Here is a 27,558-nt window from a genome sequence, read left to right as displayed (position 1 = left end):
CTTTTCTGGGCCTCCTGTTTGCTGCAGCAGGTTTCACAATAATATTTCTGTTCACTGCACAGGGTTTCTGTGTTGCTGAAGTCTCTGCAGAGAAAAATATTTCAACTCAAAACACAGTCCAAAATGTACTTGGTATATACATACCATTTTTCACCTGTAGGGTGATTTTTAAGTGAATGCAAGGATAGAAGTAATGAGGAAAGATTTTTCTTAGGAGTAAGGTGTTATGATTGCCATTAGAGCAGGTCTGCTGGACTGGGCTATGGTTTCACCTTTGGAGATTCTCAAGGACAGCTTTATTGAATGGGACACAGATAGAAGTTAAAGTTTCCAATGCAGTAAAAAAAATCTCAGGGTTTAACAAGACTACCTGTAAATTGAAGATTAAAACTTATTAACAGAAAAATGCTAACTATTATAAATGTCCATCATTACACTGTAAGTCAGGTCCAAAAACCTCAATCACATAAAATGCAAGGTGACATTATTGCAGAGTTAATGAAGAACGGGATATCTCAGTAGTCTCTATTTTCAAAGATCATGAAAGTAAAGATAATGAAATTTAAATCACATACAACTGCCCTTATATGGAACTAAGAAAATCCCAAATTACCAGGAGATGCCAGCTTTCCACATCCCTTGCTCCCCGCCCCCCACCCTGGGCTCCTTTTGAGAACAAATACCACTGTGATGTTATATCTGTATTCGCCCCTATCATGAGACTTACTGCTCTACTTATAGTTTTCATTTCTTAAATGTCATGGCTTTTCATTCTTTCCTGGTCATTGAGATTCTGCTTAGCATTCCTGTGGTACCGCTTCAGAGAAGAGCATCCAGAATATAATACCCTAGAGTCTTGAGAAAGCTTGTGATATTTCTTTATTCATAGGGAGTATCCTGGCGCCAGAATGATCAGATTTTATTAAACAGAAAATGTTATTTACATGGTGTTATTGACTCACACACTTAAACAGAGCTTACCAAAAGAAAACATGGATGGCTCATTCACGCACTATTCAAATGTTTACTCGACAGCACTCTGGGTTTGGTGCAGGGGTTCGCACAAGCACCTACCCTCACACAGCTCACAGTCTAACACACGCATGTGCGAGTGGGCCATGTAAAGTGTTCAGTGCAGGTTAAAAAGTCATGTCAGGGGCGCTTGGGTGGCTCAGTCGGGTTATATGTCTGACTTCAGCTCATGTCATGATCCCAAGGTTTATGAGTTCGAGGCTCATGTCAGGCTCTCTGTAGTCAGCGAGGATTCTGCTTCAGATCCTCTCTTCTCTCTCTGTCCCTCCCCTGCTCATTCATTCTCTCTCTCTTCTCTCGCTCTCTCAAAAATAAGTAAACACTTAAAACAAAAATCATCTCAGGGGTGCCTGGTGAAGTGTCAGTCTCTTGATTTCAGCTCAGATCATGATTTCATGGCTTGTGAGATCAAGCCCCAAGTCGGGATCCACACTTGTGGTATCTCTCTCTCCCAACTCCCCTCAAAAAAAAAAAAAAAACGAAAAAGAAAATCATTTCACACACTTCTCCTGCCCAAAATGCTTCAACAGTTCCTTAGTGCACTTCAGAATGAATCTAGACTTCCTTGCCATGGCCAGTAGGTGCTCAGCCCCCATGGCTCTGGCTGTTCTTCCCACCTCATCTCTTACCCTGCCCCACCTCCTTCACCCTCCTTGGGCCACAGGGAGGCTTTCTCCTGTCCCTCCAGAATGCCACATCCTTTCTGCCTTGGGCTTCTGCAGGTGCTGCTTCCCCTGTGCTAACAGCGTCTTTCCAGATGCTTCCATGGCTGCTTCCACTCATTGCTCAGAGCTCAGCACAAATGCCACCTCGTAGGAGACTTCCTGGTCCACCCTTTCCAAACCCCTCCAGCCTCTACCTCGTTGGCGGTCTTGTTTTCTTCTGAGCACTTACCCTTAGCCGAAACCACCCTCCTATTTATCGGATTACCTGCCTTCCGTCTATGTGGGGGATGACTGTCTCCCTCACTGCCACAGCCCCAGCCCTACCAAGAGGCCCAACGCCATCCGGCAGTCCACAGTAATTGTTGGCTGAGTGAAAACAGAAGCATGTGTATGAAGTCCAGAGGAAAGCACAGAGGAAGGAGAAAGGTACTTGGAGTAATGCGAGTCGTTTCCAAGGGGTGATGTGGAAGTCAGGTTCTCAAAGAAGCAAAGTGTGCCAGGTGGGTGGGAGGCAAGCCTTCCAGACCGAGGGAATGCCCAGCACAGGGAGATGGAGGCGAGTGACGGGCGTGTCTTAGAAGCCGGCTCCGACCCTGGGACTCTGGAATTCCACTGGCGGGTCTCAGCAAGGAAAAGACATAACCAGACAGTGCTTTCTAGAGATGCCATTTCTGGCAGCATTACAGAGGAGGGATAGGAGGGGCTGAGAGGCAAGTAGAAGAAAATTATACTCAACTCTCAGATCTCAGCTGCTCGGTGTGTAATACAGACTCAGACTTAGTTGAAGGTATACAGGCTAACTCTTTTTTATTTTATTTTTTCAAGTTTATTTATTTATTTTGAGAGAGCGAGCGAGCATGAGCAGGGGAGGGGCAGAGAGCGGGAGAGAGGATCCCAAGCAGGTTCTACACTGTCAGCGCAGAGCCCGGCATGGGGCTCAAATTCACAAACCGTAAGGTCATGGCCTGAGCCAAAGTCAAGTGTCTGATGCTCAATGAAAGGAGCCACCGCAGCACCCCAGACTAACTCTTTAATGAATTAACTGATGTGAAATCCGTTCTTGGCCTGCACAGGATTGGGGCGCAACGGGGCCTGGGGAGGCCGGGGAGCAGGGAGGAGGGTCGGGTGGGTGATGGTGCAGATTCACGTCCCTGGGACGTCTACCACAGATACAGCTCTTTATCCAGCTCAAGAACCAGAGTAACCAAGGCAAGCACAGCAGTGAGTAAGGAATTAAACACCCTCTACTCTTCTTTTTCAAAGTTTTCTGAGGTAACTGCAGACCCACATAGCTGGAAATGTAGCAGAAGTTAGTACTGAACTGAAAGACCTGATTTAAGGTTCACCGCCACCCCGCCCCGGCTGGGGCTCCCGGCCACGAGACAGGGGAGTGCCTGTAGAGCACCTGCGAGCTGAGAACGGGAGAACGGGGCTAGGGCAGGGAAAAGGGCTGGCCCCAGCAGAAATTGCGGTAGAGCGGGTCTGGCACTAGAGGCTGTACAGTTGTTGGAATAAAAGCAGGTAGCAAAGGTTGAGGAAAGCTTTCAAGGAGAAAGTCAAAGAGGAGGGAGAGAGTAGAGAGGCCTTTCTGATGCTCAGGAAAATGGCCAAAGCACAGAGGCGAGGTTAGGAGAAAGCACAAAATTCTGTATTTTTAATGTTTATTTATTATTCAGATAGAGAGAAACAGAGCATGAATGGGGGTGGTGGGGAGCAGAGAGAGAGGGAGACAAAGAATCAGAAGCAGGCTCCAGGCTCTGAGCTGTCAGCACAGACCCCGACGTAGGGCTCAAACCCACAGACCATGAGATCATGACCTGAGCCGAAGTTGGACGCTTAACTGACTAAGCCACTCAGGCACCCCTGTATTTCTTTAAAAAGAGTTACAACAGCAATGAAACAGCATTCAGAAATACACTTTGGAAATGAATCCAGTAAGAAATGGAAGTCTTTATAAAGAATACTATAAAACTCTACAAAAATGTGTACGAGGAAACTTGAAAAACTGAAGAAAGACTATGTTTCTGGGTGAAAAGACTGTTGGAAAGACAGCCATTGAGTCCAAGGTAATGTCCATGTTTGACACATTTTTTAGTACAGTCTTAACTTTTCCACTCCACACAATAGGTCAGAAATTGATTTTTTTTTTTTTAAATTCTCAAGCGACACTTCCGACAAGTGTCCTGTCGTGACCCACACAGAGAAGGTTACCCTGTGGAAGAGTAAACCCGTGTGGCTCCAGGATCTGTCCGACCTCCCAGGAGCCAAGGGGATCGAGTCACACCTGGAACCTATTTCCTGGGGCACGCCAGCCGGGAGACTTCGTTCTAGGGTGGACAGCAGCAGCCTCAGCAGTTCTCCTGGCTGCCCATGAGCATCACCTGGGGAGCTTTCAAAACACTCTCAATGCCTAATCCCTCCCCCAGTCCCCACCCAATTACATCAGAATCTCTCCTGATAGAAGCCAGGCATTATTATTCTTAAAGTTTCCCTTGAAGAATATGCTTCAAAGTCTGGGAGCCATTGTTCTCAGTGCTTTGTATACCTCAACGTACATGTGAATCACATGGCGATCCTGTCAAAATGCAGATTCTGGTTCATTCATTCATTCTTGGGAGAGACCTGAGATGCTAGTCTAATGAGATCCCAGGTGAGGTCAATGGTGCTAGCCCACAGACCACTGCTTGAGTAGCATATCTAGAGCAGCGGATCTCAAATTCTGGTGGTATTAGAATCACCTAGAAAATTAATTAAAAATAGTGGCCCAGGGCACCTGGGTGGCTCAGTCGGTTGAGCATCCAGCTTCAGCTCAGGTCAGAATCTCGTGGTCCATGAGTTTGAGCCCCAAGAGCTCCATGTCTGACTCTGTGCTGACAGCTCAGAAGCCTGGAACCTGCTTCAAATCCTGTGTGTCCCTCACTCTCTCTGCCCCTCCCCTGTTCATGCTCTGTCTCTCTCTCAAAAATAAACAAACAAAATAGTGGCCCAGGCTCACTGAAGTTGAATACAGCCAGGGCCAAACTATGGAAGCCGGAAAACTGTCCTATGATAGATGGATGGATAAAGAAGATGCGTGCGTGTGTGTGTGTGTGTGTGTGTATTTCTACCATAAATATTTTTCAGCCATAAAAAAGAATGAAATTTCGCCATTTGCAACAACATGGATGGAGCTAGAGAGTATAATGCTAAGCAAAATAAGTCAGAAAAAGACAAACATCACGATTTCACTCAAACAAATCATATCATTTCACCCAAACAAAACAAACAAAGGAAGAAAAAAAAAGAGACAGACATTTAACTACAGAGAACAAACTGTGGAGGTGAGTGGGGGTATGGGTGAAATAGGTGATGGGGATTAAGGAGGGCGCATGTTATGATAAGCCCTGGGTGTTGTATAATTGCTGAATCACTACATTGTACACCTAAAACTGATATAATACTGCATGTGAGCTATACTGGAATTAAAAATTAAGAACTTAAAAAAAAAGAATATGGCGCCCAAAACAAATAAATCATTGTTGGGCTCTGGCTCTGAAAAGGAGGAGGAAAAAAAAAAAAAAAGAAGAGGGAGGGAGGCCTGGGTTCACTGAAGTTGAATACTGGCTAGGCCCCTAGTTCTCCCAATTCTCCCCAAGGTGGTTGTCATACATGCCGAAGTCTGAGAACCACTGAAAAGAGTATTAAAGACTGAGAAAATAAATCCACAAGAAACACCCTGAGGTCAAATATTAGAAAACACTTTATATCAATAAAAACCCCACAGGTCAGAGAAACAAAGCAGAGAAACAAATAAAAAAGCCTGTGGCAATGGATGTGCAGTAGGGATGTATATGAGCTCAGTACATTAAAGAAGTTTTTCAAAAGAAGTAGAAAAGGAATTTGTTTTAGAGAGGATACATTTAAAAAATTTTTTTTAAATGTTTTATTTATTTTTGAGAGAGAGATAGAGACAGCGTGAACAGGGGAAGGTGAGAGAGAGAGGGAGTTACAGAATCTGAAACATGCTCCAGGCTCTGAGCTGTCAGTACAGAGCCCGATGCGGGGCTCAAACCCACAAACTGTGAGATCGTGACCTGAGCCAAAGTCGGACGCTTAACCGATGAGCCACCCAGGCGCCCCTAGAGAGGATACATTTTTAAAGAGCTGCGGGAGTATGAAAAGCTACTTTCCTCCCAGCTGACCTGGGCAGTGCCGGAAGAACGGACATTTAATAGGAGAGGAGGCCAGGGGACGGGAAAAGTTGTTTCAGACAGAGGACCGCTTGAAGAGAAGGTTTCTGTGAAGGAGCCACAGGGAGAGACTAGGGCACTGAAGTGAAAGGCAAAAAAGACCCAAAAGGCCATAGAAGGGCAATTAAGATAAACTTCACGTATTTGAAGCTCTTGCCTGAGGCCATCCCTGAACTTTTCAAAAGAAGAAAAAATTTTCTTGGTATTCACTTAGGATACCGATGGTTAGGCCTGGCTAAGACATGGAACAGACATTTGAAATATTCGGATTATAGGTCAGTTACAGTAAGGATTTAATGGCTTCTGTAGGCCTGTACCCTGAATAGAACCACTATTTATTTCATCATTTCTCTGTGACAAAAGCAGTGAAAACACACTAATTGGTCACCTAATGTCCCTCCAGAAGAAGGTGGCAAAGGCATTACATTCAAATCCTACAACTTCAGGAGCACGTGGGTGGTTTAGTCGGTTAAGCGTCGGGCTTTGGATCAGGTCATGATCTTGCTCCTCCTGGGTTCAAGCCCCGTGTGGAGTTTTTCGCTGTCGGCACAGAGCCTGCTTCAGATCCTTGGTCCCCTCGCTCTCTGCCCCTCCCCCACTCACGCTCTTTCTTTCTCTCAAAAATAAATAAACTTTAAAAGAGAATCCTACAATTTTACCTTGATTTTCAACTTTCTTCTTTGGCCATCAAAATGAAGGAAAGACAAAACATCAGAAGACATGCAGACATAAAAAGAAAATTCATAGTTCTAATTTTAAAAACAAATCTTTAAGAATGCAAACTAAATTAAACCAAGAAAGGGGCCCAAAAGATCAAGATGGTAATTGTTCCTTCCCTGTGGTCTCAGGTAGAAAATGCTAATAGATCTGTTCACATCATTTATTCCCCAGGGCCTCTTCTCCAGCACTTCAGGCCTCTGGATGGGTTAGAAAGCTGCCACTCTAACCACAGAACTCTAGCGAGAGTGAGGGTGGGCGCAACGCCACCTGTTGCCTGCAAGGGGCTTGTCTTCCCATTGGAGAGGGGAGATGTCAGGCCTATGTGAGGGCAGGTATGGGTAAGTCAGTCAAGGTCTAGTTTAGGGATGAGGTAAAATGGCGGCAGGGCAGGCAATTCAGAAATATCAGCCCAGAAAGTCCAATGTTTAATGGGTGTGAATCTAGTGTTTAAAAAGGTGTTCTGAAGCTATTTCATACCCGTGCATCCCAGCTTTAACATCTCCAAATACCTCTACTTCAGGGATGCATGACATATATATGTTTCTCAAAATAATGATAATAATAACAATAACAATAAAATAATAATAATAGAAACATAAATCCGGGTTACATTTCTTTATAACAAGGTTCCCCAAAGACTAAAGTTATAACCGACAAGTTAGCCCTCCTCTACCTGGTTGACTGAGATCTCAAAGCTACAGCCAACGCCATCTGCCCTTCTGAACGGCCCAGGAATTTCCGAGAAGGGGGAGGAAGCAGTCAACCTAACTCCAAATTCTCCCTAATGCCCACTTGTTAAAAAAAAAAGGGGGGGGTGAGGGGGGGAATGGGCAAGTGATATCTTTCCTCCCATTCCTTCATCCGCAACTGAAGTTGGAAAAATCATAATTTTTCCCACTGCCTGTGAGCAGAAGACTGTGAGGAAATAAAAAGTGGCTTCTTGTCACAGGAATATTAGGAACCTATGCTCTGAACAGAACCATTTGGAAGAAAGAGGCCACCCTGGCCTACAAGACACTTTGCAAACATAAGAGTTAACACACTTGTCCTAGACATCTGGGCCTAAGGCCCTTGGACACAGGGCCGGTGTGCCACCAACAGGACGTGCTGGGTGACCGGAAAGCAGTCAGCTCCCCACCCACTCACACAACACATAAAACCCAGATGAACCAAGAAGTTCCTCCACATTGATGCTGTTGCCTTCGCCCTGAGAGATGACTTTCTAACAGCCAACCACCACAGCTGGTCCCCTCAAACTACCCTTCTAAAAAGGTTCCAGGTAACGGGAACTGAAATCATGCTTCTGTCACCCAATCACCATTGGTAACAATCAACAGTACCTTGTTTGACACTGTATTAAAATGTCTCAGAGCTCTGGGCTCCTAAGCAACGGGGAGGCCTGCCCGGACCACGAGGTCTATCTACACTGGCACCACCATGACCACGCACTCTCTGGACCTGTTCAATTTGCCACAAGGCACCAATCATTGCCTGCGGTTTCCCCCCAGGATGTAAGGGCTGGGAGGGCCAAGAACGTGTCTGCGGCTCGCTCTACCGTGTCCAGTGTCTACAGCAGGGCTGAGCTGCTGCTAAGTCCTCACAACTTCACGAACTCAGGTTAGGGAGGAAGGGATGGAGGGGGGAAAAGGGAGCTGTGTCTCCATATCAACTCTGGGCACACTTCCAACATTCAAGTCAACACACAGTATGCATGGAATCCTGGACAGGAGTTGCTCCTGCGTTCCAGATTTGTACCTGCTCTCATCCCTAGTAAGGAAGAACTCCTTTCCCTTAATGATCTCCACAGAATGCCGAAAGACGGAGGGAGAGGCAGTTCCCTCACTGGGTCTCCGCTCAAAAGTACATGATTTTTAATATTAGCTTACAAAAAAAAAAAAAAGAGTAATGGTAGGCGTATGTAGCATTTATTAATTGTGTGATCACGTGCGTCAAGGAGACAAAGATGAGGGAGAGAGAAAAACTGATGAAAGCCAAAAGCCCACATCTGTATTAAAGATGAAAACTTATTTTTAAACCTAATGACTAATGACTTCCACTTGATCCTCTTTCTTCTCAGCAGGATCCTTCTCTAGACCACATATACTTATTTTTAATCTCTCTTGGGAAAGAAGAAACAGAAAATAATAGGATTATATGGGTTTAACAGAAAGGAAGATTACCTCTTGAGGAAATACAGGGATCCCCCCCCCCACTTATTTACCAGCCGAATCCAAAGCTCAGATCACACTCAGAATTCATGAGGTTACCTCAGACAGTGGGTAATAGATGTATTCTGCTCCACGTCAACAGAGAGGTCAAGAAAATCTTCATCTTTGCTACTAACCTGAAGCAAAAAAAAGACAAAGAAAAAAGAATAAAAGTATTAAAATACATAATATAGTAATAAAATTTTGAACACTCCTACGTAACCAAAACCCGTGACTGCAGAAATAGTCACGTGTGGTTTTCTATACTCGCTGGCAACCAGCTACCCTGAAGACAACCTACAGAAAAATCCTCAATTCTCAATTTAACCATATTCCTGTTCCAGCTCTGGTCTAGAACTTTTAATAACTAACACTCAACCAGATGTCTCTTCCTCTCTATTGATTTTCCCCATCATTTCAAAGTAGGGAGTTATCAAATAAACACCCACGTAGCCCAGATTGGCACAATGATAAAAACGGAAATGGTAAAAGGACAGGAGACTTTGGAAACCCACTGCTCAGATGGTCACCTCTTCGTGAAGCTGTCTACACTTACTGCCAATCACTTGAAATCATTTGCTCCTGTACCTCATCATCCAAACTGTGTCCAGGGCCAGGGAGCCAAATGTGTGCCGGGCTGGAGAGTCCCACTAACCGGCACCGGCATCTGTCCCTTAGCTTGGGACGTGGCCATCGTTTGCAGAGCCCTGTGCCGTGTGTGCTAACAGTTGAGCCTGGAGCTGGCCAGGGGCCCTGGCTCACACAGGCCCCCCGCTGTGGACTGCTCAAAGGAGCGGGCTCCCTGGCCCAGCTGTCCCTCAGCCCCAGCAGTTCACACCACTGGAATCCTGGCGCTCGGACCTATACTAGTTCACGGAGCAAGTGCTTGCACTCCAGCAGTTCACTGGCAAGCCTGGCGTTTCCCTCTCTTGCGGTGAGAGGGACAAACTAGTTCAGCAATAACCTTGAAGTGTTCAGTCAACTGGCAGCAAAATGAGAAAACACGCCTTTAAGTATGACAACTACCCTATGGCCCAATATTCTACTGCTAGGCCATTATCTAAAGAAATACTCAAAATGTGGACCCAATCTTTTATACTTTCATTAGTATATACAAGGAAGGGTATTGAGACAGGCTATGGAACTGGAAAGTTCCATTGTGCCATGCCACTATGCAGTGGATGACTTATGGCCACTCAGCCTTGGTGTACCTCAGTCCTCATCTGTAAAGTGGGGACAGTAAGAGCATTAATTTAATAAGGCTGTTGTAAGGATAAAATAATACATGTTAAGTGCTTTCCAAAGTAAAACAGTCGGGGCACCTGGGTAGCTTAGTTGGTTAAGTGTCAAACTCCTGATTTCAGCTCAGGTCATGATCTCACATTCAGGAGTTCAAACCCCACGTTAGGCTCTACACTGACAGCACGGAACCTGCTTAGGATTCTCTGTCTCTCTCTCTATGTGTGTGTCTCTCTCTCTCTCTCTCTCTCTCTCTCTGCCCCTCCCCGGCTTATGCTCCTTCTCTCTCAAAATAAATAAATAAACTTAAAAAAAAAAGTAAACAGTCGCTACATCAGAGAGGGGTATAAAAACTATAATTGGCCTAACATGGTCTAAGAGCTGGAAAAGGTTTCTGCATGGTGGGCGCCACATTCAATGAGTAAGTAGGCTGTACTACCATATATATAAGCTAATTCCAATTTTGTATAAAAAAGGCACATATCCATTTACACACATACACATGCTCTTCTACATATACACATACTACATCATTCTGCCTCTTTTGTAGTGGCACTAACTGTTCCTGCTATGGTGGGATGCATGAAAAGCCCCAGATCTCCACCACTGCCTATACTGGCTTCTTTACCACATGGCTTTACAGATCCTCCCATCAAGAGATAAGATCCCCTATCCTTGATTCTGAGCTCAGCCACATGACCTGCTTTGGCCAGTGGGATGTTAGAGGATGTGTTATAAGCAGAAGCTTCAAGTACTTATGACATTTGCTCTCTTTCTGTCATTCGCATTTCTGTCAACACCATAAGAAAGATAAGCCCAGGCTAGCCCACCAGGCTAGCCCACCATTCCTAGGAAGACGAGAGGCCCATGGAAGAAAGCTGTTCTCACTAAGATGCCCCAGACAAGAGCCGTCTAGAACAAAATGCATATGGCCTGTAGATACACAAGTGAGTCAGCTGAAGCAGAAACACACAAGTTCACCCAGGTCTAGCCTAGATCAGGTGACCCTCTGCCAACCCAAAGTTGAATGATTTTTATAAACAATAGCTGATTTAAGTTTCAGTTTGGGGGTGGCTTGTAACAAAGCAATAGATAATCGATACGACTCCTTCACATTTATATATGCTTTATTTGTTTTTGTTTTTTTTTAATTTTTTTATTGTCTGACTCTCCTTTACCCAAATGGAAGTTCAAGACTGGCTCTAGTAATGACTAAAATCTTACCATTTCAACACTCCTCCAGAAAACTATAAAATTCAGATAACTATAAATAAAAGAAGCTACCAGAAAGTGTTAAGAGAATAAACACAAACAGGCAGATGGGGAGTCCACACCTGGAGGACAGTTGTACAGAATAACTTTATGGTTCCACAGCTTCTTTCTGGGGAACATAATGCAGTCTGTTTGGTTTTGGAACCAGAAAATCAATTTGGGAAGCCACATCTACTAGCAAGAAGAGAAGAAGTCTGAGAGGTTATCTCCGCCTCTGTCTGCCCTCACCTCTGGCTGACTGCTGATGTTCAAGAAACACAATAATCACTGAAGAAGGTAACAGAATCCAGAGACTCTCAAATTTTACATCCGCAATGTCCTAGATATTATTCAAACCTACAATGGGTGTGAAGACCCAGGAAAATGGGAGACGTTCTTAAGACAACTAACACCAATCCTTAGATGACGCAGATATTAAAATTAACAGATGAGAATTTTTTTTAAGCAGATAAGAATTTTTAAGAAGCTCTTATAACTATCCTCAGTAAAGTAAAATATACTCACAATGAACCAAAAAACAAGAAATCTCAGCAGAGACAAAAAAAAAAAAAAGAATCAAATGGAAATTCCAGAAATGAAAAAGTAATATGCCAGATCAACCTAACAATGAACTGGAGATGACAGCAGAAAAGAAAAAGTGGACTTGAAGACAGATCAGTAGAAAATTGTCCAATGAGAAGAATAAAGAAAAAAAAAAGAATGAAATAAAAATGAACACTCAGAGAACTGTCAGAAAATAGCATACATATAATTGGAGTCCCAGAAGGGAGGAAGAGAGAATAGGGCATAAAAGCTATTTAAAAAATAATGGCTGAATATTTCCTAATTTGGTAAAAGACATACATTTATACTGGGTGTGTCGGGTGGCTTAGTCGGTTAAGCGTCCGACTTTCACTCAGGTCATGATCTCACGGTTCGTGGGTTCGAGCCCTGCGTCAGGCTCTGTGCTGACTGCCAGCTCAGAGCCTGGAGCCTATTTCAGTCTGTGACTCCCTCTCTCTCTGACCCTCCCCTGCTCACGCTGTCTCTCTCTCTCTCTCTCTCTCCTAGAAATAAATAAAACATTAAAAAAAAAATTAAAAAAAAAAAAAGACATACATTTATAGAATCAAGATGCTCAAGAAAGACCAAGTAGGATAAATGCAAAGAAGGCCAGCCCAGGCACATCACAATCAAACTGGTACAAGCCAAAGGTAAAAAGCAAATCTTAAAAACATCTAGAGAAAAACGACACATTACGAAAGAATGATGCAATTGGAAGCTGATCTCTCATCAGAAATTATGGAGGCCAGAGAGAGCGGAACAACATCTTTAACGTGCTAAAAGAAAAAAACTGTCAATGCAGACCTCTTAAAGTCCAAAAACAGATCCTTTAAGAATGAAGGCAAAATAAAGAGAATCATTAACAGACCTGCACTGCAAAAAAAAAAAAAGGTTAAAGGAAGTTCTTCAAGATGAAAGGAAATGATACCAGATGGAAAACCAGATCCTCAAGAAAAGAATGAAGAGCATCAAGAAGAGTAATTCTGGGAGTGCCTGGGTGGCTCATTCAGTGAAGCTCAGGTCGTGATCTCATAGTTCATGAGTTCAAGCCCCATATCGGGCTCTCTGCTCTCAGCACAGAGCCCGCTTCAGATCTTCTGTCTCCTTCTCTCTGCCCCTCCCCCGCTTCCTCTCTCTCTTCCTTTCTCTCTCTCAAAAATAAATAAACATAAAAAAAAATAGTAATTTTGACATTGCCCTGTGGGGTGTATAATGTTCATAAATGTAAAACATACAACAACTACGGCATAAGGACAAGGTAAGGTGGGGGCAAGCAGAAGGAATACGCACCTGTACATTATAAGCTTTCTATGTTTTATGTGCACAGTGACATTAGGAACTGTAAGCGGACTGTGAAAAGTAAAGAATATATACCGTCATGTCTAAAGAAACAACCAATACACACACAAGTACATACTGAGAGGAAAACTAAAATGGAATTGTTCATATAAGCGTATGTACATGTACATCTATTCAACATATACATAGATTAAAATAATTTTTAAAAAAGCAGAGGAGGAACAAAAAAATAAAAAACTGAGGGGAAATAAATGGAAAATAAATAATAAAGTGGGAGCCCCAAACCCACCCATTCCAATAATTTGCATTAGACATTAGTGGTGGCCTGGGGCTTGCAACAGAGATTAATTGCTGGGAACACAAGGGATCTTACTGGTGTGACAGAAATGTTTTAAAGCTGCATTATGGTGGGGCACCTGGGTGGCTCAGTCAGTTAAGTGTCCGACTTCGGCTCAGGTCATGATCTCACGGTTCGTGGGTTCCAGCCCTGAATAGGGCTCTGTGCTGACAGCCAGCTCAGAGCCTGGGGCCTGTTTCAGATTCTGTATCTCCCTCTCTCTCTCTGACCCTCCCCTGTTCACGCTGTCTCTCTCTCTCTCTCTCTCTCAGAAATAAATAAAACATTAAAAAAATTTAAAAAAAAAAGCTGGATTATGGTGATAGCTGCACAACTTACCAAATTACTTTAAAAATTACTGAAAGGACGAACTTTATGGGATACAAGTTATACCTCAATAAAGTTGTTTTTTAAAAAGTAAAAGATTTATGAAGGAAAAACTGACAGAATTAGAGGAAGACATAAAATAACCCCATCATCATAGGTATCTTAAACTTCTTTCTCAGCAACTGATAGAAAGATTAGGGGGAAAAAATCAAGAAAAACATAGAAAACCTGAAGAACTCTATTGTTCGAATAATGTATCCAATAACTGCAAAATATATATTCTGTTCAACCCAGTGGTTCTCAGCAAGGGAAACTTTTCTTTCCAAGGGACATGTGGCAACATCTGGACACATTTCCACTGTCACATATCAGGGAATGCTACTGGCATCTGGCAGGTGGAAGCCAGAGATGCTGTTAACCATCCATGATACACAGCGTAGCACCCAAACATTCACCTGACTTTAAATATTAACAGTTCCAGGTTGAGAGACCTAGTTTTTTAGTACATTTACCAGGGTAGACCATGTGTGTTAGGCTACAAACATGTCACACTAAATTTTAAAAGACTGCAATAATCCAGGCTATCTTTCTGTTAGATTTAATTTGAAATCAGTAAAATTAAGGTGTCTAGGAAAATCCTAAATAACTGCAAGTTAATCAGCATACTTCTAAGTAATAAATGGATCAAAGGGAAAAAAGCACAAGAGAAACTAGAAAATATTTTGAATAACAAAGAAAAATCCCAATTTGTGGGATATAGCTAAAGCAGTACTTAAAGAGACATGTATAGGTTTAAATGTGCATCTAAGTAAACAAAAGAGCAAGGACTACCTTTTATGTTTGTTTTAAATGCTATATCCCTTGCACTTAAAATACTTTCCAGCGTTTAGTAGGTACTCAATAAACATTTACTAAATGAATGAATATTTGACTGAACAAATGGAAAGATACCTAAATGCCGACAGTGGCATCTGGAAAACAGAATTACAAATGATTTTCATTTTATATGTTCAGGTGTCTGATTTGTGAAGAAATAATCCATAGGTATTGCATTTTTCTAACTAGTAAAACTTTTTAAACCTAAATGGTCCTTGTCTGGGAGAAAATAAAAGGATTATAGCCAACTGAAAACATACATAATTGACAGAGGGAGGATCAGGTTCTAAGAAAGCTTCTACTTGAAGGGGGCAAAAACAAAGAAACATGATCTCCTACTGGATGCAAATCTTTACTTATTTTAGGGAGGGGATAGAGGTACAAACCTAAATAGTTACTGTAACTTTCCCAATTCCCAGTGTAAACTGCTTCCAGAATTTATAGTGTGAGAAAGCAGTGCTCAGGTAGATTGACCCCGCGGGGGTAGTATGAAAAATGCCTCTAAACCCTTCCATCAGGATTCTTCCCCGACTCAGACTGATACAGTCAAAAGCAATGGGTGATCAAGCAATTTTGTTTTTCCTTTCTATCTTCCCAGAAAGCTGCCAGATAATGAAACCATTTTCTTCCCACACACAAGGATCTCATTCTGGTCTAAGTGAAAATACAGCTTGTCTCCAAGGAAACATGTATGTCACGAAGACTCCAATACTCTCAGCAAGCACAGGCTACATCTTATTCTCCTTTCTTCTCCCCCAGTTCTGGGCATGGAGTTCCCCAAAGACTAGTTGAAAAGGTATCTGGGAACATTAAGTGACCCTGCCTGCTCTTCTTTTTAGTAGGTTACAAATCAATTCATAGAACAAATTAATATATAAGGTATACATATAAACCAGGAGCTTTCCAAGGGCCCTAAGTAATGGACATCCTATTCAAATGTGCTTAAATCCCCAGACTCCTTTCCTTGGTTTGGTTGAAAAGGTGACCAGGTGGTTATTCGACGCTATTCAGCCAGGAACTGAAAATGTGCTAGCTGAGAGCAGTGCCAAAGCACTGGGCTTAGGAAAAGTGGTAACAACAGCCCACCCGAGGGGCTCAGAATCACCACTGAGTGATCTCACCTGGGTGCATCACCCATTTCCCCCCTCCTCTTCTTACAGAAGAGCTCAGAAGCTCTACTGAATCAGTTTTAACCTCTGCAAATGAAGCAAGGAGGAGCCATACAACTGGTACTTAATAAAGCAGTTCTTCAGACACCCTTTTGGCTCCAGTGACAGATACAAATGTGCCTTAAAGCCCCCGAGAAGCACTAAAAACCACAAGTTTGCAAAGCAAAAACTCAGTAAATGGAAAGGGGGGAAATTAACAACAACAAAATTAAGCTCCAAATGGCCCAGCAAATCTTATAAACCAAGCAAAGGACAACCAAAGGAGCCCGGAGACTGGGCTGGAAAATCCCCATGCAGCAATTCTGAAGTGCCTCGATCAAGGTTATCTGGGCAAGTCTGCACTGAATTACCCCCTTAAAATAGTTTCTCCACAACTATCGCAGAGTGAAACCATTTGTCTCCATAAATCTCTCAGTTGACATTTGCACTGCAATCACAAGCAACATTTACAAAGGGTAAGACCAAGGGGGAAAAAATCATTGTTTTCTGAAAGCATGAAAGCTGCACAAAGAATTTTGCACANGGCTAATTTGCTGCTCTGGCTCTAGTGCAGTTTAATCCCTCTGTGAGATATCACCAATGCGACTTAAACACCATCTAAAAGGGCTGCTTGCCTTGGGCAGAGGACCTTACTCAAAGGGGCCCCATATTTCTCATCCAGCAAAGGAAAACTTAAATGTTACTTCTTTTACACTAAGTCCTCGACATCTTACAGCAACAACAACCAAAAAAGCCCGCAGGCTATGTATTTTCTTAGAAAGTAGAGGGCTTTTCTAACAATTAGAGCTTTCTAAAAATGGAGTGCATTGCCTGGGGAGATTGAGTTCCCCATCTCTGGACAGAGGCCAAACATGCTGGTGACCAACTGGCTAGGATGTCACAGAAGGGACCCGGGCCCTGGTAGGGAAGGATTAGATGACTCTTAGGATCCCATCCAGTTAACCAATCTATGAAACGAAGGTGATTACCTAAGGAACTCCAGAGAAAACTCTTGCCTCAAAATCGAATCACTTTAGGAAATAAAAAATACAGGTTTTTCAGAGTGCCATCCTCCATAAGGACACACTCGCACAAAAACAAAACGAAAGGATACACTCACACATTCACTTCCACAATCCAAGTATAATGACTGCATAATGATTAGAATCCCATTATAACAAACTAGGGTCTCACCCAAAAGTTTTGAAGGGAATCTCTGGGCACAGTAACCCCCCAGGAAGTAACAGGCTAGGTGACAGGTACTGATACACAAATATCTGAGGGGGCGATATCTGCATTTGCTGGGATCGAATAACCTGCTCATAGACAAAAAAAGAAACTACAAATGTGACTAAGCCTATCGTCTGAGCCTTCCTGAAAACTCTGACTTAGTTTTCCACAAGATAGATTTAGTAACCATGTTAATTTCAAAGATAACCCAAAGGACCAGACCAGCTGCACCGTCTGCAGCAGGTTTCTTGGCTAAATGAAGTGTGATGCCCCACTGTTCTGGTTCACCTGTCATATATTCACAGTACTCTGGTGCTTCTCCTTCACAGCATTTTAAACTCTTAATTACAAAACTAATTAATTACTTATTTATTAATGCCCATCTTCCATGCTGAAAGTTCCAGAAAGGCAAGGCTCTCACTGTATCCTAAGGATCTGTGCCTTTACGTAGCAGATAGGAGGCGGGGTGGGGGTAATTTACTGAATAAAAGAATATTCAGCTACATAGCCACATATTATCCAAAGTGAAGCCATCTAAGGATAGTAGGTATAGACAAGAACGTGGAAAAAGGAGAATGGTCATATACTGGATATGTAAAACATACAACCTCTTTGGGGATTTCATATTTTCTGATAGGCATACCATATTTAGAGAGAGAGAGAGAGAGAGGGAGGGAGGGAGAGAGAGAGACATGGGGGGGGGGTGAGAGATTTACCTATATTAGATTATAGGTACTGCAAGGTTCATAGCAGCATTGCTCAGATTTGCTCCAAATTGGAAACGACCAAATATCCATCACAGTGAAATAAATGAATTTGTAAAGTATGTGTGTGGTATATTCATGCAATGGAATGAATACTACATGGTGATGAAAATGAATGAACTAAAGAATCCTGCAATAACACAAAAGAATCTTACTAGGGATACTGAACAAAAAAGCAAAACCAAAAAATAGTCCAAAAAGAATACATATTATATGACTTCAATCATATCAAGATAAAAAAAAAAAAGCCAAACGGAATGATACATTTCAGGGTTGCAAAAATAAATTGCAAGTTGTACCAAACACTCAAAGAACTGATACACTGCTATACACTGGCAGGACTTTAACATGCAGGAGGCAAGAGAAAAGGCAGAAAATCCCAATAGGAAGTTACTGCAATTTAACGGATACCTCCTGTCACCTGTCAAGACCTGAAGGGGGCCTGAGCCAGGGTGTGACTGTGGGGGCTGAGAAAAGTAGAGAATTAAAAAGGGGGGTGCCTGGTGGTACAGGCCTGGTCTGACTTTGCCTCAGGCCATGATCTCACAGTGCCTGGATTTGAGCCTCGCGTCGGGCTCTGTGCTGACAGCTCAGAGCCTGGAGCCTACTTCGGATTCTGTGTCTCCCTCTCTTTCTACCCCTCCCGGGCTCGCTCGCTCTCTCTCACTCTCTCTCTCAAAAATAAATACACATTTTGGGGCTCCTGGGTGGCTCAGTCAGTTAAGTGTCTCATTTGACACAGGGCATGGTCTCAGAGTTCGTGAGTTCGAGTCCCGCAGCGGGCTCTCTACTGTCAGCACAGAGACTGCTGTCCTTTCTTTCTGCACCTCTTTCTCTTTCAAAAATAAACATTAAAAAAATAATGATAAACATTATTAAAAATTTAACAAAAATAAAAAATAAAAAGAGATACAACAGGGATATCTGTCTGGCTCAGTGGGTATGCATCTGACTCTTGATTTGGGTGCACGTCATGATCATGCAGTTTGAGATTGAGCACGCCAGGCTCTGTGCTGACAGTACAGAGCCTGCTTGGGATTCTCTCTCCCTCTCTCTCTGCCCCTCCCCTGCTCACGTGCACTCTCTCTCAGAATAAACAAACTTAAAAAAATTTTAAGAAAAAAAAGAGAGATACAACAGACAATCTGATGACAGAACAGATACACAAGATAAGGTGAGGATGGTGCCAAGGGATACTCCCTTATGAAAAAGAGGGAAGAAAGGGAAAAAACGACTATACATCTGCAAATTATAATATTTACCATATATCTCTAATTTTGATGCTTAAAAGTACATGAAGGTATTCTAAAAATACATTCACTATCAAGAAGAATAAAAAACTGCAAAGGATTAAAATACGTAAAATGTTAAAATTCATGAGTTCATCCAAAAACAGTAACACAAAAGAAGGAAAAGGAGATGAAGTATTCCAAAGGTTACAGCCATGTTGGGAAAGTGATAAAAAATTAAGACAAAGATGTATATTGCAGAGTCTAGAGTANGGGGGAGAATGAATTTATATAAAAGAAGGGAAGAAAGAAAAAGAATCTAAAATAGGAGGGTTAAATAAGAACAAAGAATAGAATGGTAGAAACATACTGCCGTTTTTCCGTACCTGTTAACACCCCAGGATGCTTCCGGAATGTGGGAAATTCTACAAGACAAACCTGATTTATTCAACAATGAAATTGCAAGGAAAAGAGGAAGGAAGGGGAGCAGTGGGTAGTAACTTATAGATGGAGACACATACTGGCTAAATGCAGTGTGTGGACGTTTGGATCCTGATGTGAATTAACCAACCGCTTAAAAAAAAAAAAAAAAAAGACAAAAAAAGACATAGTCTGAGAAACCTGAACACTAATAATGATTTAAAGAAATTATTTTTAGGTGTATTAATAGTATTGTACTTTTGTTTAAAAAATTTTTTTTCTTGCCTTTTAGAGATCTGTAACAAAGTGATAAAGGAGCTTCAAAGGAAATGCTATGTTATCTGAGATTTGCCTTAAAATGACCAGTTTGGCAAGGGTCGGGAGAAGGGGAGGCATGAAACAAGAAATGATCAAGACGGGCTGATGTGTTAACAATCATAGTAATACCCATATGGGATTTACTCTACTATTCTACTTCCGTATTCATTTAGATTGTACTGGAATATAAAATATAAAGGGACAGAAGGAGAAAGGGAGGGAGGAAAGATCTCTAGATAGAAAAGTATGTGTAGAAAATGTTTTGGCAAGATAGATCTCAAAATGTTCAAGTGGCTCTCTCTGGGCAAATGTGATCACAATTTTTAGAAAATGTTACAAATTTATCATCTCTGGGTGGGGAGATCACTGGTACCTTTTAGTCTCTCTTCTCTTTTAGCTTAGCTAGGCTTATCTAGTTGTTTCTACAATGAACAGATCAGAATGTTGATTCAAAAGTTGTTTAAAAGGACAGAAGAAATACTGCCAAAAAAACAAAGAACCTCCCACTTAAATCTACATTTCTTAACCATTTCTGGGTCCCAGTCCCTTTGCAAAAACTAATGGAACTCTCTCCAGAAAATGCACAATCCCATTCTTCATATGATGTGAAGAAACTCCTAATGAACTCAGAGGCTTTCTACGTTGTTGGTAGTTACAGTAAATAATAACAGCTGACATTTGTTACATATTTGCTACATGCCAAGCAGAGCCCTATGTGCTTTCCAACTGTTAACTCATTTCATCCTCCCAAGCAATTCCATGACACAGGTGCTCTCACTGTCCCCAATTTACAGATGAGGAGAGTGAACACAGAGAGGTTGAATAATAGGCCCAGGGTCCCATAACTAAGGAATGGTGGAACCAGTATACAAACTCAGCAGCCCGGCTCTGTAGCTGGGCTTTTTGCTTCCAAACTATGAGACCATTCATATGTGATGTCCTGCGTCCTACTCCAGAGACCATGTCTGCAAATTCAACTAACAGGAAGTACCCACCATGTACCAAACTCATCTGGACAGATGAGCCCACCCGGCCCTTGCAACAGCACCCTAAAAACACGCAGCTAACTGCGGCAGGATCGGAAGCCAAGCCCGACTTCCAACGACAAGTTCACCATCCCACAGCTGATCCCCTTTAAGTGGGAGGGATGGTCTGTTCTAAGTCTCACATGATCTCCGCATGAGCAAAATCTTTTCAAGGTAACTGGCAGAGGGCTAGTTTAACAGTTCAATATGTGCACCCTAAATTCTGCCCGTGATCCAAAGAAATCCGATTTTTGAGATTTTTCCCTCATCAGTCTACTTTAGCCAGCTGCGACATCTTGGATGGAGACACACTTCCAAAAGTTTGCTCATATACACAAATAGAACTGTCTGCGTGTATCAAAGACAACCGCCAGGCGCTGTATACCACAATGCACTCACGCACAACACAGCCTGTACAGATACGCACAAGCAAATCACATGAAAAGCCCCCGCAATGCTCACAGTTTCACAGTTCAAGCATCGAGTTTCATTGGTGAGTGTTCCCTGAAAAATCTCATGGACCCAGGTGAGTTCTGGTTTATTATTCTCTGCAGTCTCGTTCATGTTGCCATTTTTTAATTTCCCGTTTTGTTTCTCCTGTTTCTTCTCTTCCTGCAGGATGTCCGCAATAGTGTTTAGCAAATAATTTAAAAATTCGTGAGCATCCTGCTGCATGTAGTTATCAAAGAGATCTGGAAAAGAGAAGGTCATTATTTCAATCTCTGGTTCTTGAAAAGCAAACAAAATGCTCAACTTTACATGCCACACTTCAATTTCTACATTGAAATGTCAAGTGGACAGGTATCACGTATATTCATCTCTACCATGCAACTTTAATGGGTAAATTTTAAAAGAATTTTTGTTCATTTTCATTTTCTTGCCACCCACCAAGAACTAAATTTCCCCTATCTCCCTAAAGTCATCCTGTATATAAAAAGCTACCGAAGTTTTTATTTGTTCTACAAAAAAAAAAACCCCAAGAAATTATTTGAGAAGTTCCCTGATAAAATATCAATGTTTAATATGATGTGACCACCAACGATCAATTATTCATTTTGCAATTTATCTAGAGCAACAGGGGTCTCTCCCCAAAGATCATATTACACCCTGGAACAGACTGGAAGCAGCTTAAATGAAACACATATGGCAGATGAGGGATATATGTATCTATCTGATAGTGTTCTGAAACCAAAGACAAATGATTCCAGAAGCCTACCACTGCTCCCTGTCACAGGGACAACCAAGAGACGAATGCAGCTGTGACACTTCATTATTAATCACATTCGCGATGAGACTTGGGAGCGCTTTGCTTCCTGCTCAGATTATTTTTATTCTGGTACATATAAACTACAACAACTTTAAAAGACAGCAATCAAATTAAATGAGACTTCCTAAAACAAACATCTGATTAACTGTGCAAGTCTGCTGGAATAAGGCTGAAATCTGGGATAAACACAAGTTGCCATATCTACTCTTTCTAGTTGTAGAAATTACCAACGCCAATTATTCTTCTTGAATAAATTAGTCCCCACCACCACCTCTCCCGCAAAAAAAACAAAAAAAAAAGGTGACAGCAGGGCATTTTTATAGTATAACTTTATCAATGTAATATCCTTCAATTGTTTTAGGCAAATAAAAGTCAGAGGTATTATTTTTAAAAGAGCAGAGTCTCTGGTTAGATAATACACATCTACTTTAATCACTTGGGACAAGCATATAAGAGTACTATTTTCTTCAATTATTCCATCAACCCATTTATTCCAATCAGTGTCCCGGCCTAGAAGGCTGCCTTGGGCAATTTTTCTCTTACCTCGATGATAACCCAGAATAAGCCCTTCCTGATGCACGCATGGCAAATAAAAAGACCACTCCAAAATGAGGTGATAAATCTGAATTTGTAAGCATATATTTTATCCAGTTTTGTTTGATGTTCATGTGGTGGAAAAGGAGAATCATATCTGCCTTTACGGTTAGCTGGCCAGACCATTTTCCCATGAAAAAAAGGAAGAGGGCAGATGCATTTTGAGGATACACAGAACTGTGGATTCTCCTTATTCCGGACCTTCAAACACATCACTCACCATTCTCTTTTCTCAGCCTCGAAATGAACTTCTTTGGTGGGATCACGCCAACCTTCTTCTTCTGCGTGGCAATGCTGTGGAAAAGGTCTGCCAGGCACGTCAGTAAGTTTTCCTTCTTTTTTTGCTGGGCCTTGTATGCCAACACATTCTCCCGGAATGGCCGGCAGAAGTACAATGCCTGGAGCACGGAGTTACAGTAGCACGTGTTTCCGAACTGCCAACGGACAACAGGGATGGGTCAGTTCACGGTCTGGAGACGTGCCACCTCCAGTGGGAAGACGAACTTCAGCCTCTGCGGCCAGCCCAGATTTCCCAGGTTGGAGGCCTGCCCGCCATGTTAGAAAACTGGCAAACCAGTCTACACACACCAGTGACTATCTGAGCAACAGGGAAATGAATACAGGTTTCCATCAGCCTGGTGCCTCTCAGAGCCCATTAAAGTCCTTAAAGTAGATAGGAAGCTCTCAGCCTTAATTAAAAAAAAAAAAAAAATCTAAGGAGACCTTCTGGTGCTTAAAAAGAAAGAAGAAAAATCGACATAATATGGTGACCAAGGAAAGTAGCCGATTAATAAGAGAGGCCATGTGGCATGGGGCACCTCAGTGGCTCAGTCGGTTGAATGACCAGCTTCAGTTCAGGTCATGATCTCACGGTTCGTGGGCTCGAGCCCTGCATCAGGCTCTGTGCTGACAGCTCAGAGCCTGGAGCCTGATCTGGATTGTGTGTCTCCCTTTCTCTCTCTCCCCATCCCCCACCTCTCTTTCTCCAAATAAACATTAAAAAGCAATAATAAATAAATAAATAAGGCCACATTACAATATATCTAAATTCGTAGGACAGGAAATAAAAGTCCAAATCAGGGGGCGCCTGGGTGGCTTAGTCGGTTAGGCGTCTGCCTTTCGCTCAGGTCATGATCTTGCGGTTCGTGGGTTCGAGCCCCACGTCAGGCTCTGTGCTGACTGCCAGCTCAGAGCCCGGAGCCTGTTTCAGAGTCTGTCACTCCCTCTCTCTCTGACCCTCCCCTGCTCACTCTCTCTCTCAATCCTAGAAGAAAAAAAAAAAAGTCCAAATCAGAAAGAAATCCAGGAAAAGGAACTACCGGCACAGCTGAAACAGCCTCACCCACATGGGGACCTGTTTTAATTTTACTCTAGCGCCGCTGCACTTTGCTTCAGACCCATATCCTCATGGACTCCAGAGCAACGGGGAGAAGAGGTGCCTCCCAAGGTCATCCCACCAGCTCCTTCGCCTCAAACTCCTGAGTCACCCTCAGTCTTTTTTCTGCCATGACGGCGAGTGTCCGAACGCCACGGCACTCAGGTCCTGGTCTCCCACAATCACATGAGGACTCACGCCTAATAGTCTGCTCCTCTCAAAACCCACGGAGACTCAGATTATGATTCAAGAGGGGAACAGTCACCACCTCACTGGCTTTCAATGGACTGTGACACCAACTCTGTGGAAGAACACAGCCCAGGCTATCACTTCAGAAACCTTCACACAGAGGAAAATGAAAAAGGAAAAATCTAAAGAAACCACGAGATTAATAACATAGATTGCAAAATCCTTTGTACGATTAAAATAGAACACGAACATCTTCTCAAGATTGGTTGTTGGCTTGTGTGTCATTTTCCCAAGAGTGAGACAGATGCTCCACCATACTTAATGTGACATTTCTACGTATGCTGAGAGAGAACATTTCCTATTTTTACATATTTTAATCTACTTTGACATAATTATGTAATAGGAGACAAACCTCTTTTTAAAGAGAAGCTGGAACTTTCATGAATTACCATTTGAAGTGAACATAAATGAAGCTATTAATAAATGTAATCTCACAATGCTTCCACAAACTAGGAAACGGCCTTAATTCTTTTTTTCCCCATTTGTATTTTCCTTAGCTAGGACAGAATTTTCCACAACTTGAACAACTATCTTCACAGAGCTCAGCAGAGGCCTGTGTATAATGACTAAAAAAAATTGTATTGAAATTAGAGGTCCAAGGGCACCTGGGTGGCTCAGTCAGTCGAGCATCTGCCTTTGGCTCAGGTCATGATCTCGTGGTTTGTGAGTTCGAGCCCCATGTTGGGCTCTGTGCTGACGGCTCAGAGCCTAGAGCCTGCTTCCGATTCTGTGCCTCCCTTTCTCACGCTCTCTCTGTCTCTCAAAAATAAATAAATGCTAAAAAAATTTTTTTTAATTGGAAATTCTTATTTCGCCAACAGAATGCCCTATATTCTAGTACTTGAGCCTTCCTTCTTCCATCCTTTTCTCTTTGAATCAGTGTATTCACCTTTACCTAGACACCCTTTAGTAATGCTTAGCCCTGATCCAGTGGACGACTCCTGGGAAAGAAAAGGAACTAATGTCTATGAGTGTCCACAATGTGCCTCAGCCTCACGTCAGGGTCCTCAGTAGGAGCTCTCTCACTGATCCTTCACTATAACCCAAGAGAAAGATATTGTTATGGTGTCCATTTTACAGATGGAGAAATGGAGGATCAAAGAGGCCAAGTGGCTTGCTCAGGATCACACAGCTAGTGAGTAGCATGGGCAGAAATCAGGTCTGCATTAACTCAAAGCCAATGTTCTTTCCACTGTGCCACAAGTGGCATTCGCTCACTGAGAATACGTCTAGCTTCCCCTGTGACAATTACTACCTGTTACACCTGGGTCCTGACACATTCTGCTCAGAGCAGTTGTACCAGAAAACCAGGTGTTGGTGAGGTGCTTATGAGGTGGAAAACCTTTACCCCAGAGGGAGCGGATCAGGTGAGGAAGAAAGCTCACAAGGCTATTGGGTAATACTGCCTTACTACTTAGTCATAACCGACTTATCAAGGAAGCAGAGCCTGGCTGAGTGTGGCCACATCCAAGAGAGCATTGCTGAGCACAGATAAGAGAAGGCCACAGAACTGTGAGATAAATTGGTCCCAGTTGTTCCCCCACGATCCACCCCTGTTTTAAGTACCACCATCAAGTTATATTGTTAAGCAGGTACTGGTGATGAGCCGGTAACACTTTTAAAACTCTGTACTGATGCATACTGAAACCGAGAGTGGCTTGTCCGCATGTGTCATGCACACGACACAGGCAGATTTGGCCCTAAAGGCTAAGGAAACTGTTCCAAAAGTTACAAAGGAAATCTCATAAGCACAGGAGAAAGAAGTGAGAATCGGACCCAACAATACAGTAATTAAACCGTTTTTTGGGGGACAACTGACACTTCGAAAAATGGAACCAAAGTTCTCCTCCCCAACATCTGCCATTTCTAAGAATGAAGGTGCATGAACAATTATTTAAAAATTGGTAATAAGAGAAAGTGCCATGGAGTTGCTTCAAGTACCCTAAAACATTTGATAAAAATAATACATCTTTAAATACTTACGTTGACCAATCCAAAGTAGTGTTCATTGATTGGAAACTGCTCTGGACCAATGTCTTTTTCCAGAGCAGAGGCATTGGTGCCCTGAAAGAGAAAAATAACAAAGTTTCTATTGTACGTAAAAGGAACAATAGACTCTTAAGAGAGTCCGCTGTCGAGACCAGCATCTCCTCGTCCTCACAGTGGCGGGGGTTGTTCATGCTGGGGGAAAAGTGTCAGAAGTAAATTGGTAAAAGAATTAATAATGTCAGCCTTATTCTTCTTTTCATTCAATGTAATCATCCCTTCCAACCTGTTCTACTTGGCTTCGATGATCTTCTACAGGAAAGCTGGTTTGAGATAGGCAAATAAGCAAATTATCATTAAGAACTTGTGAATAAAACATCGTAAGCCCAGCAGCTTTTATAATACTTGGTGGTGTAGAGAATCATATCACCGCTCTTGAAGTCCACTTCTTCATTCCAATAAAGATGTACTGTGTCCCCACTACGCACCAGGCACTATTCTAGGCAGTGACAATATAACAGTGAACAAAGCAGGCAAGAAAGCCCACACACAGGGAGCTCACATTTTAGTGAAGACAGCCAGAAAGAAAAAGCAAATACAATGGACAGTATACTGGAAGGAGGTAAGTGGCATGACAAACAATGAAGTAGGAAATGAGGGTGTGGGCCTCAGGGAGGAGGTGGGGGGGGAGGGGCATGGAGTGTACATGGGGGAGTATACGCAGCTGAAGCTTTAAATGAGGCACAGAGAAAGGCCTTAACTGGAAAAGTGAAGCGTCCGAGGAATACTGCGAATAATGGAGCAATAGACTGTAAAACGAACACTTCCCAAATGCATCAAATCGGTAAGCCGTATGAACCCGAGTTGGAAGCTCCAACGTGATGATGAAAAGTTACTGAGTACTCATACTAAGTACCAGGGACCGCACTACTTATTCTCACAACAATCCTGGAGGTAAGGACCTTTATAACGCCCATTTAACAAACAGGAACAGAAATTTTCAATGGTTAAAAATCTGCCCCAGGACCACAGGCAGGAAGTGGCAGAGCTAGGACTTGAACCCAGGAGTCAGGCTTGGGAGCCCTTGACCTTAACCAGATGCTATGTTGAGCAATGGATCACAGGACTAAGAGCCAAGTGGCCGCCAGCGATACCACACCCTTTTCTCCCCAAGGCCCAGATGAGTGCGCTGGGATTAGGAAAAGTG

The 27,558-nt window shown here is 42.6% G+C and overlaps 1 protein-coding gene across 1 annotated transcript in view; it reads right to left on the bottom strand.

Annotated features, from left to right (window-relative positions):
• Positions 1-23,045, bottom strand: part of USP46 (ubiquitin specific peptidase 46) — a 33,236-nt gene extending 10,191 nt beyond the window's left edge. Inside the window, exons 1-4 of the mRNA XM_077757782.1 lie at positions 22,962-23,045; positions 21,343-21,572; positions 8,914-8,990; positions 1-84 (exon numbers count right to left, since the gene is read on the bottom strand). Coding sequence (XP_077613908.1) covers positions 1-84; positions 8,914-8,990; positions 21,343-21,555 — 374 coding nt within the window. The 5' untranslated portion in view covers positions 21,556-21,572; positions 22,962-23,045. The remainder of the gene's footprint in view (positions 85-8,913; positions 8,991-21,342; positions 21,573-22,961) is intronic.
• Between the last annotated feature and the right edge of the window lie 4,513 nt (positions 23,046-27,558).

Source organism: Crocuta crocuta, unplaced genomic scaffold (assembly GCF_008692635.1).
Source record: "Crocuta crocuta isolate KB4526 unplaced genomic scaffold, BGI_CrCroc_1.0 scaffold282, whole genome shotgun sequence".
NCBI classification, from domain to species: Eukaryota; Metazoa; Chordata; class Mammalia; order Carnivora; family Hyaenidae; genus Crocuta; species Crocuta crocuta.
Note: the sequence above shows the minus strand (reverse complement) of the source record. Positions and strands in the feature narration are given on the sequence as shown.